At 52.4% G+C, this 11,715-nt stretch overlaps 1 protein-coding gene across 3 annotated transcripts; it reads right to left on the minus strand.

The window, feature by feature from the left end:
* Positions 1–27: 27 nt before the first annotated feature.
* Positions 28–10,877, minus strand: MSTO1 (misato mitochondrial distribution and morphology regulator 1). Of its 3 annotated transcripts, none has more exons than XM_039512986.1 (14): positions 10,662–10,877; positions 8,517–8,652; positions 8,109–8,178; positions 6,271–6,346; positions 5,270–5,324; positions 4,126–4,267; positions 3,848–3,965; positions 3,619–3,753; positions 3,168–3,320; positions 1,870–2,001; positions 1,404–1,588; positions 925–1,029; positions 698–813; positions 28–419 (listed from the first exon to the last, which is right to left on the minus strand). In XM_039512986.1, exons 1-14 carry the CDS (start codon positions 10,752–10,754, stop codon positions 184–186), a joined length of 1,752 nt encoding a protein of 583 aa, XP_039368920.1. In that variant the 5' UTR covers positions 10,755–10,877; the 3' UTR covers positions 28–183. The 3 variants fall into 3 exon arrangements, with proteins under 3 accessions (XP_039368920.1, XP_039368919.1, XP_039368921.1); XM_039512985.1 differs by having other exon boundaries at positions 28–422; positions 10,662–10,874; XM_039512987.1 differs by lacking the exons at positions 8,517–8,652; positions 10,662–10,877 and adding an exon at positions 5,041–5,080 and having other exon boundaries at positions 28–422; positions 8,109–8,174.
* Positions 10,878–11,715: the final 838 nt, after the last annotated feature.

Genomic DNA, 11,715 nt, shown 5'->3' on the forward strand with positions numbered 1-11,715 from the left:
AAATGGGCAAGTCTCATGCTTGAATTACAGGTATCTAAAGCCACCCTCTCTCTTTGTGTAACAAGATGGAGCACAATTGTCACTTAATTTGCAGTAACATTTTATTCTTTAAAGTCAGTGCCCTAGTTCAACACTGATTTTTTTTTTAAGTTTCTCTTCTTCCTAAAGTGATAGGCAGTAGAGTTAGTCTGAGTCTGCTTCATCCTCAGATTCATCCAACTCAGAGCTTGTTTTATAGCATTGGGACAGCGTTCTTAGCTCATGTAGGGCCTCCTGAAAATCATGAAGTTCAATGCCTGCAGAGAAAAAGCTAGCCCAGCGCCGTACATCCACTCGGTGCAGCTCCTTATATAAACTGTAGAGAGCACTGTGCAGAGTAGGTGATGATTGTAGTGCTGTTAGGACAGGAATGCTTTCAACTGCTGTGGAAAAAACATCTCCACTGAATCATGTCATTACATTCAGAGTATGTCACCATGTCCCCTTCCCGTTCTACTAGGGGAAGGGGTTTTGACAGAGCCTATAGGACAATGCCATTAGCATGCACTGACCCTACTCAAGCTAGCTATTTTCAAGCTGTTGGTTAATATCCTCTTAGTTCCCAAGCTTTTTTTTTTAAAATAAGTATTAACCCCTTTCTCACAGCTGTTTGATACTGAGCAGTTTGTCACACATAGGGTGTGTGAGAGTATCTTACCTGTTGCACAGCTGGGAAGCTTGTCCAGGAGGAAACCTTGCTTGTTTAGAAGAGCAGAGAAAAATTGGGGGTATGGGGCTAACACTTTACATGGGCCCTGAAGCAAATATGAGGTGCTGCCAATGAAACAAAGTGAGGAAGAATTATCCAAAATTCACTATAGAAGTTTCATAATTAGCAGTCAGTGACCCATCCCCCAAGCTGGCTAGTCAGAGCATATCACCAACCTGAATGTCCCTGGGCACCGAGCATGTAAGTAACTTCCCAGAACCTCCTCTCCGGTTTCACAAACATGGAGGGCAGACTTGGGTTGTGACCCTGGAGGAAGATTACTGCAAAGAAAAGCAAGTAAATGCATATTATAGGAGTGCCTGAACTGTGATGCTGGTAACTGTGGCTGAGCTATAGGGGGCCAGCAACGGTTGTATACTGATATAAAACCAGCAGCATGTACTAGAACAATGCAAGGGTACTGTAATTCTCAGTAACAAGAGATTCTCCCTTATTGACACCAGCCTGTCAGGTGGTAACCTGACAAGCAAAGCAGGCCTTCCACATATCCAAAAGGTTACCTGCTTCAGTTCTTTTGGATAAGTAAGGATTTAAAGGCTATAGTCCCTCCCTTAAGAAGCCCCTATTGTCAGAGATCACCATGGCTAGGGGCCAGCTCTGAAAGACAAGTATTTGATCTAGCTGTTTCTCTTACCTGATATGATTTTCTTTGCCAATTCCTCTCAGCACAACAGACTGAGCAAAACAGCAGCTGTCCTTTTGCTCCCCACATGAAGACAATGGTGTCCATGGCACTGCAAGCTGGTAGCTGCACAAAGCATCTGGGAGAGACTGACCATATGCCATAGGAAAGGGCACAGCAGCTCCTGCAGCCACAACCTGAGAGCCAGAGGGAGAACAGGCCAATAGAAATGTTTGTAATAATTTGAGCTTAGCTTTATCTGGGGGATCAGGGGGGACTCGTGCAAGAGATCTGTATCCAAAACTACCAGCAGACATTGATGCAGCATCTTAACATCCACATGCACAGAGGCTCAATTTATAGGCAAGAGGAAAGATTCTGCCAGTGAGAGGTATGAAACAGAATAGCTATAGTAACACATTCACAATATTACTTCTACCTTACACCAATGAGCACAGTGAGGCTGGAAGAACACTACCTTTCTCCCAGAGCTGTTAAATGCATCAGCAAGCTGTACCATGGAGAACTGGGAGGAATGGAGTCTATATGGAGCACTGAGGGTATCCAATGCTGTTGCCAAGATCGCACTGCTGTGATAGTTTAGAGAGGCCTACAGAAGAACAATTAAACCACAGCAAAGTTACAGGAGGAAAAGGTCATTTATGATTGAATTTCAGATTGTTCAGTTCCTTAACCAAACCAACTAAAGCAGTTTCAGAGCAAAACAGCCCAGAGGACACAAACTGATGTTACATTTGAAAGCCTGAATAACTTGTTGACATTCATTCAGTAGAAATCTGTTAATAAAAAAATTGCTATTGCTGATTACCTCATTAGTAATTTCTCCAATGACACAATTTAGTGTTATGGTCATCCCATAGGTTCTGCTGTACATTCTCATTGGGGGGCTCAGGTCACTGAGACCACATCCTAGAATCTACAAAGTTTTGAGCTTTCTGCAATTCAACTAGCATTGTAAGAAACTGATTAAATCAGTACAATGAGCCAGTGTCAGCCTGCAATTACAACTTTGCACCAGTTTAGATTTCCTGTGCAGTCACCCATATGCATTAGCTCCAGCCTTGGACTGAACCAGTTAAACAAGAGTTGAGATTCTGCAAACTGAATTCAATTATGTGAATGAATCCACCTTAGTCCTGTAACTAGAGCCCTGCAAATCTGTGGATATCTGCTTTATAGCTGCAGACTATGCTTGCCAATCATGTGTGGATACAAATTTTGTATCTATACAGGGCTCTATCTACAACACAAGGTAAGTGTGTGAAACAATTCAGCAACCTGCAATTATTACAACTAATGTTGTAAAGGGCCATAAGCCAGAGTTAAAATGGAGAGTGCAGTAAATGGCAGCACAGGTAATTGGAATGTAGGCTCATGTGCGAGCAGAAAACAGCTGGTAAATAATTCAGGCCTGTCAGTAATCTAAGGGTTATTAAACAGATCACCACGGTCACTGGACAGACCAGAACTAAGGGGCTGTAGGTTTAAAATTGAGGAAATATGCAGTGATGGAGTGATGTAATCAACTTCAAATGTTAGGGATAGGATTAAGCAGGTTCCCCAAGACAAACTATTATTTAGAATTTCCCTCTATATAGAACATAGCTTGATTTTTTAGCATGGGAGGATTTAGCCGTTCTTGCACAAAGTTCTGACAATATAGAATATATACACTAGTGTGGTCAGGCCTTTCCAGACAAAGAGTTCCCAAAAGCTTCCAGTCTGTCTGCACAGTGAGTGACAGTGTATACTCACATCATAATGTACATATGGGAGTGTAACAGGGGCTTCTGGTTTGAGTCCCAGACTTCCATTGAGTGACAGTGGGCAAAAGAGTGAGCTGTGACTGGAAAGATAGACAATTCCCAGGACTGTGTTCATCAGCCTGTAAAAATCCTTCCAGGACACCTGCGGACAAAAGATGCCAAAAAAATCCACACAACTCTGCTTGGCACTTAAACAATTTAGCAATTAAACATGATGCCCCCCAATTAATCTGCCCTGGCCTTAGGTTCCTTTGGAAGTAAAAGTGCTATGCCAGGCAGATAGAAGGGCAGCTACTGTTGCAGTACCCACTGCACTGAGATGCTCTTTTGATCAATCCTCTTCCTTCTCAATATCGGTTTTACAGGAAGCAGTCTGAGTCACAATGTGTGCACTAATGTCAGGAGATCAGGCAGAGTCTCTTTTCCCACTGCACACTTACCCCAACATTATCAATGACTGGAGTCAGTCCCCATGTCAGGATTCCTCTCCCTGAATACTCATCATGGAGAAGTTCTGTCACCTTAGCTCCAACTCCAGAAAATCCATTGTTCAAGTCACAGAGAATCTGAAAACCCTATACCAAAAGGGACAAATAGTATTTGAATTTCTACCAAAAGTTCAATTGGCAGAGTTCCCCAACCAGGTCAGGTTAATGTAACCCCATGTACCTGCAGGTAATCACACTCTTCCACATAGAAGTGCAATCTATCTTCCAGCTCCTCTAGGTAAGTGGGGTCGTGCAGGAGGCTTTCACCTTGTCCAAAGGCTTCGAGTTGACTGGACTCTCTAACAGAAGGGACAAGGTGAGCATTTAACTCCACTCCCTCTTTTTGTGTCTTTTAGCACGTATCCAGTTAGGCTGATCCCTAAATTTCAGTCAGCAGCTGTGCCCCTTCGTGCAGCTACCACTTTGCCTCAGTTTGCATTTGAAGTGAAATAAACATACCCATCATCGTTGTACTGATGTATCATGAAGATGCTTCTAGGATGCAGACGCACTCGGAGGTAATCAGACCAAACCCGCACACTGCCTTCCAACTGGTGACCCTTTTGGGAAACATGCAACTGTGTAGGGAGCTGAGATGCATCTGCAAGAAGAACATTTACAGATAAAGGTTCAGGTCAGAGGGTCCTTCCAACACTCAGCTTCTAATAACCCACAGAGTGGGGAATCACAAAGCTCTCTGCTAAAGTGTTTTTGATTTTAAGCCAAGCTCCCAGTACTTTACCCATAATTCTCTTGGTAACCAACTAACCTAGTCCCACACTTATTTCTTTTGCCCTTCACACCATGGCATTATCCCAAACCCCTGCCTGTCACAGACTCATAGCAACAGAATAGCATTGTGATAGGACTACTATCTGTGTGTAAAATTATACTTTGTGCTAAATAGAGTGCTTTAGAGCTGAATACTAGCATACAAAACCAACCAATGGAGGAAAGCAGCCACAGGAGGGAGTATGATGAATTTGGACTTAAAATAAGAGAGATTAATAAGACTGGGACTTTTCAGTTTGGAAAAGAGACAATTAATGGGGGATATGATAGAGGTCTATAAAATCATGACAGGTGTGGAGAAGAGTAAATAAAGTGTTATTTACTCCTCATAACACAAGAATGACAGGTCACCAAATGAAATTAATAGGCAACGGGTTTAAAACAAAAAGGAAGTATTTCTTCCCATCACACACTGTCAACCTGTGGAACTCTTTAGCAGAGGCTGTTGTGAAGGCCAAGACTATAACTGGATATAAAAAAACCTAGATAAATTTATGGAGGAGAAGCTCATCCATGGCTATTAGCCTCGGTTTTGCCAGAAGCTGGGAATGGGCAACAAGGGATGGATCATTTGATTATTACCTGTTCTGTTCATTCCCTCTGAAGCATCTGGCATTGGCCACTGTTGGAAGACAGGATATTGGGCTAGATGGACCTTTGGTCTGACCTAGAATGGCCTTTCTTACGTTCTTTAATCAAAATTAATCTCTTGATTGACTGCAATGATTTCCCTTCCCCATTTCACTTGCTTTACAATTCTCTATTTCTGTGATCTTTGACCTAGACAGACAGGCATGGAAGACTTACACACCTTTACTGAGAGGAAGAGCTCTGGGACTGAAGTCTCCATCAGAGGACATGCCTCCCTGCAACAAAAAGCCGCAGAGACAGGTTTTACTATGGCTTTGCCTCACTTGTAAGTGGGTAGCAGGGCAATATAGTAGGATGGGGCTCTGAACATTGTTCTACATCTGGGCTTCTATGGTATGCTGTATAGTTCATAAAGTCTCATTCATTTCTCTAGTGATTTTATCCGGAATGACCGCAAAGTGGTTCACACAAACAGCAGTACTGTGAGGCAGGCAACAACTAGTATAATGCATGCTGCAGGGTACTATGGGAGGAATGCAGTCTTAATCAAGGACACCAATGGTAGATGTTCAGCCTGAATTTGTAGGACTACTGCCAAGCTACAGGGATGTGTTATTTGGACAATGTTCACATCAAAACAGGAGACTTTTGATTTGCAGACAGCTGAACATTAGAGAAAAGACCCTTTCACAGCTCTTGAATCCTCTGGAGAAAAAAACCAAACAAAACCAAACCATTGTTGGTGCAATTCCAATGGCTGTCTCTGGTCCATTTACAGCTGTATGTTTTTCACACAGTTTGTGCAAGGACTGCCTTTCCTCCTACACCCATCACCAATAACTAAATCCAGAACCTACAGTCCTGCCTTTACTGCAGCTTCTTAGTCTCTCTGCCCTTGAGCATTGCCACTGGAGACATGGAGAAGTCAGCTGCTCTTATGTTCAGAAAGGCCTTAGGAAGGTTTAAGAGGGAAATAATTCCAACCACATGTTTTTACCAAAAAAAAAAAAAGAAAAAAAAAAAGGCAGGCAGATCAACAGGATCTGGCCAAGTTTGTATGTGGGGTAGAGGGAGTAGAAAGTTCTAGACACCAAAACCTACCAACAACAATATCTAACAAAGCCTGTTGCCAAGAACAAAACCCTGTTAATTTAGCATCTCTGGTTCTAGGATACAAATCAAACCCATTCAGTCTCTACACCTTGAGTTCTGGCTTCTCACCTCCAGTTTGCTGAGGTCCTGTAGAAAAAGGTTCTTTGCAGGAGGGTCTTCGTGATGAGTCATCAGATTACCCTGCCTGAAAAATAAATCTCATTATTTGTACTACAGGAGCACAAAGAGGCCTCAGAGAACAAGGCTGCACCGGGCACTCTACCTGCGTGTAGCAAGACAGTCCCCCCACCCCAAAGAGCTTATAGTCTAGTATCTAGCTCACTAAATACAACCTGGCTCTTGAGTTGTGATAAGAACATTGATCTGTTATGGTAATTCCTAATTAATTACAATAGCCAACACTGCATGTTTCAGAAGACAATGCAAGAAACCACCTAGTGGACAATTCTAATAACCTACCCAGAGGGGATGATTCCTTCTAAGCTAGAAGAGCTGCAGAAAGAATTCTTCTGTTCTAGGTCTATGGGACTTTCCTAAAAGAGGTTGTGTCTGTCAGTTTCTTTAACTTCCTTTAATTTATAGCAGGCCATGGAAGAGAAGGAGCAAGAGGGGAACCTTTTGCAAATAGAAGAGGACTTCAGTTTTGAACTGTGAATCCACTTGGGGACACAGTTTCAGGCTGAGAACAGAGATCTCAAATCATGACCTGCCATGCAGCAGGAGGAATTAGATTAATAATTATCTGCAGTCCAGTATCATGCATAACATACTAGATCATTTTCATACAAACAGGAATCACAATCTCTTCCCAAAGAAGAATTTCCAATCTAAGAAAAACAAACATTAGTCTGGGTCCAGGGGTGGGCAACAAAAATTATTAGGTGGCTGGAGCACATGACTTCTGAGGAGAGGCTGAGAGTACTGGGATTGTTTAGTCTGAAGAAGAGAAGAATGAGGAGGAATTTGATAGCTACTTGCAACTACCTGAAAGGGGGTTCCAAAGAGGATGGATCTAGACTGTTCTCAGTGGTGGAAGATGACAGAACAAGGAGCAATGGTCTCAAGTTGCAGTGGGGGAGGTTTAGGTTGGATATTAGGAAAAAAAATTTCACTAGGAGGGTGGTGAAGCACTGGAATGGTTTACCTAGGGAAGTGCTGGAATCTCCTTCCTTAGAGGTTTTTAAGGTCAGGCTTGACAAAGCCCTGGCTGGCATGATTTAGTTGGGGATTGGTCCTGCTTTGAGCAGGGGAGTGGACTAGATGACCTCCTGAGGTCCCTTCCAACCCTGATATTCTATGATCAGAACCAAAAGCAGCTGGAAGCTTCAGAAAGATGAGGACTGAGTAAGAAGCCCTGAAAGCACAAAGAGGCATTAGAAACCTTAATGAGAGCAGTTGTTAGGGAAAGGGGAGAAGCCAGATTGGAGGGGACCCAGGATAGCACCTAACATGTCTTTGACACCTCTTATCTTTTTAGCCCATGAAAGTTTATGCCCAAATAAGTTTTTTAGTCTCTAAGGTGCCACAAGGACTCCTCATTTTTGCTGATACAGACTAACATGGCTACCACTCTGAAACCTAACTTTTATGGTTATATAGTACAGCCACAACACCTGAAAGCAGCTGTGCAGTGACTGAGCTAAGCCTTGCAGCTGACCAAATAGCACCATCACAATACAGTGCATTCACTAGTGCTTCCAGGCCACTACAAAGGCACAGCTACAAATCTCTCACCGAGCTGCTGTCCATCTTAGAGCAGAGCATGATATGGCAGAGAGAGAACAATGTGTCTAAGAACTAGCAGCTGGGGAAAGACCAACAGCTGAGGTCCATCTAGGTCTAAGTGCAGGCTCCAGAGAAGAAGGGCAGGAGGCACATGACCCACATTGTTGCAGCAGTATAACCTCTCCAGCTAAGAGGATGAAAGAACAAATGGTAACACTCACCATGCTACCGAGGTGTCTATTTTCATGTCCCCATATAAACATTCCTCTTGTTTCAGAGAGTTCAGGCTTCCTGCACAAGAGAATAGGTCAGTGAAGCTGTTGCTTAGTATATTGTCAAGGTTTGCAGTACTTGGGACTAAAGACAGTAAGAAATCGCACCATATCCTCCACTCTAGATGAACCCCACCTCACAGAGGTTTGAGGCTAGCACCACCAGGCATCATGCGCCTGCACAGAGAGTGGGATGAAGTGATGCTTCTAGCACCACAACATGGGGGTGGGGGGTCAGTAAAGCACTGCTGGTGGGATGCCCTCCCCACTGGGGCAAAATCCTTTGCAGGTACCTCCTACGGAGCATTGGCATCAGGGTTTCACTCACCCCCGGGGTGCAGCAGTCCCCACCCCTACCTTTCAAGTCCATAAGGATGAGTCGAGGTGTGTATGTCTCTTGCCGACTGAGGGTCCGCCCAGCCCGGTACAGCACATCGGGGCAGACCTTGTGCTCCTGCTCATGCACTTCTGATTCGCAGCGCAACGCAGCATCCTACGGCGGAGAGAGACGGTCGGTGCTACCAGGAGACGGAGCAACCCCCCCCCCCCCCAACACCTGGTCCCCTGCACCTGACAGTCCCCACTACGCCCCCGCGCGCATATTGCCCTCCCAGCAGCCTCCACTCCAGCGGGCCGGGGAGGTGGTTTGGGCGGGGATTGGGGAGGGGGATGCGGTGTTATGCCGGGGCCCGGGAGCCCGGTGGGGGAAGGGGGATTAGGGCCGGAGAGGAGGCGGACCGGGGCGGGAGATGGGCCGGGGGGACCGAGGCAGGCGGGCCCAGGCTGTTGGAGGGGCGGAGGGGATTAGGGCCGGGGAGGAGACGGGCCGGGGCGGAGGGACCGAGGCAGGGGGATTAGGGCCGGGCGGCCCGGGGCGGGGGGCAGGGGACACGGGCCGGGCGACCCGGGCGGGGGCAGGGGATCTGGGCCGGGGCGGAGGGACCGAGGCAGGGGTTAGGCCGGGCGGCCCGGGCGGGAGATTAGGGCCGGGCGGAGGGACTGAGGCAGGGGATTAGGGCCGGCGGCCCGGCGCGGGGGATTAGGGCCGGGCGGAGGGACCGAGGCAGGGGATTAGGGCCGGGCGGCCCGGGCGGGGGCAGGGGAGACGGGCCGGGCGGAGGGACCGAGGCAGGGGATTAGGGCCGGGCGGCCCGGGCGGGGGCAGGGAGACGGGGCGGGGCGGAGGGACCGAGGCAGGGGATTTGGGCCGGGCGGCCCGGGCGGGGGCAGGGGAGACGGGGAGATGGGCCGGGCGGAGGGACGAGGCAGGGGATTAGGGCCGGCGGCCCGGGCGGGGCAGGGGAGACGGGGCGGGGCAGGGGATTAGGGCCGGGCGGAGGGACCGAAGCAGGGGATTAGGCCGGGCGGCTCGGGCGGGGGCAGGGGAGACGGGCCGGGCAGAGGGACCGAGGCAGGGGATTTGGGCCGGGCGGCCCGGGCGGGGGATTAGGGCCGGGGCGGAGGGACCGAGGCAGGGGATTAGGGCCGGGCGGCCGGGGCGGGGGCAGGGGAGACGGGGCGGGGCAGGGGATTTGGGCCGGGCGGCCCGGGCGGGGGCAGGAGGATTTGGGCCGCCCGGCCCGGGGCGGGGGGGCAGGGGAGGCGGGCCGGGGCGGAGGGACCGAGGCAGGGGGATTTGGGCCGGGCGGCCCGGGGCAGGGGAGGAGGGGCGGGGCCGGGGATTAGGCCGGGCGGCCCGGGGCGGGGGCGGGGGGGTTAGGGCCGGGGCGGAGGGACCGAAGCAGGGGGATTAGGGCCGGGCGGCCTGGGAGGGGGGTTAGGGGCGGGTGGGGGGGATTAGGGCCGGGCGGCCCGGGGCGGGGGGCAGGGGAGACGGGGCGGGGCGGAGGGACCGCGGCAGGGGATTAGGCCCGGGCGGCCCGGGGCGGGGGATTTGGGCCGGGGCGGAGGGACCGAGGCAGGGGATTTGGGCCGGGCGGCCCGGGGCGGGGATTTGGGCCGGGCGGCCCGGGGCGGAGGGACCGAGGCAGGGGATTTGGGCCGGGCGGCCCGGGGCCGGGGGATTAGGGCCGGGCGGCCCGGGGCGGGGGCAGGGGAGGCGGGCCGGGGCGGAGGCACCGAGGCAGGGGATTAGGCCCGGGCGGCCCGGGGCAGGGGCAGGGGAGACGGGCCGGGGCGGAGGGACCGAGGCAGGGGATTAGGGCCGGGGCGGAGGGACCGACGCAGGGGATTTGGGCCGGGCGGCCCGGGGGGGCGGGGGATTTGGGCCGGGGCGGAGGGACCGAGGCAGGGGGATTAGGGCCGGGCGGCCCGGCGCGGGGGGGGGATTTGGGCCGGGCGGCGGGGCTGAGGCAGGGGGATTAGGGCCGGGGCGGAGGGACCGAGGCAGGGGGATTTGGGCCGGGCGGCCCGGGGCGGGGGGATTAGGGCCGGGCGGCCCGGGGCGGAGGCGGACCGGGCCCAGGCTGTTGGGGGCCCGGGGGCTGAGGCAGGCCAGGCCAGGCCCGGGCCGGTTCGGGACAGGACCAGGAGGCTCCACACCTGCAGGTTCCACCAGTGCGCGCCCACGAACCCCGCGTAACTGCCCAGCTGCAGCGTCAGCGCCGCCCGCGGCGTCCCACCCGCCTCGAACATGCTTCGACCACAAGCCCCAGGACGGGCTGGGGGTGGGGCTTAGCCTAACGACTTGGCCCCACTGGCTGAAGCGTTTGCCATTTGAGAGTCCCACCAATCCGCAACTAACGCCGCCAAATGTGGGCGGGGCATCTCCTGATTGGAAGCGGCGCAAGAGCGGCACAGTCACGTGCGACTTCGCCACCCGTCAATCTTCGCGCCCGCTGAGATTGGGCCGCCCTGGCGCTTAGACTCCACCGCCGGAGGGGCTGGGAGCTCGCGAGACCTCGCGTTCGAGTGCGCGCGCAGAGTGCGAGCCCACGGGTCCCCTCCCCCCAGGGCGCCTATAGCGCCAGCCCCAGCGCGGGATTAACCGTTTGTGGCGCTGGCAGTGGGGCCCGGCGGGTGAGGGGCCAGCCGGGGCAGTGGGGCCCGGCGGGGTGAGCTCAGTCCCCAGACCGAGGGGCCAGCCGGGGCACTGGGGCCCGGCGGGGTGAGCTCAGTCCCCAGACCGAGGGGCCAGCCGGGGCACTGGGGCACGGCGGGGTGAGCTCAGTCCCCAGACCGAGGGGCCAGCCGGGGCACTGGGGCCCGGCGGGGTGAGCTCAGTCCCCAGACCGAGGGGCCAGCCGGGGCCCTGGGGCCCGGCCGGGTGAGCTCAGTCCCCAGACCGAGGGGCCAGCCGGGGCACTGGGGCCCGGCCGGGTGAGCTCAGTCCCCAGACCGAGGGGCCAGCTGCCAGGGTCTTGGGGCATAGTGCAAACGGAGCAGGCCCGGGCCCCTTTTGAGCCTGGGCCTGGCTCCATGGAGCCACTAGGGCCATTGTAAACCTGCCACTGGCCAGCCCCACCTGGCCTGAGACTTCCCCTCCCACCAGGCCACCTATAGAGCCAGCCCCATGACACCCTTGCCAGCCCCACCTGGCCTGAGATGTCCCCTCCCCCCAAGGCTGCCGCTACCTGCCAGCACCACAGAAAATGCA

The sequence above is a fragment of the Mauremys reevesii genome, linkage group 24 (genome assembly GCF_016161935.1).
Source record: "Mauremys reevesii isolate NIE-2019 linkage group 24, ASM1616193v1, whole genome shotgun sequence".
NCBI classification, from domain to species: domain Eukaryota; kingdom Metazoa; phylum Chordata; order Testudines; family Geoemydidae; genus Mauremys; species Mauremys reevesii.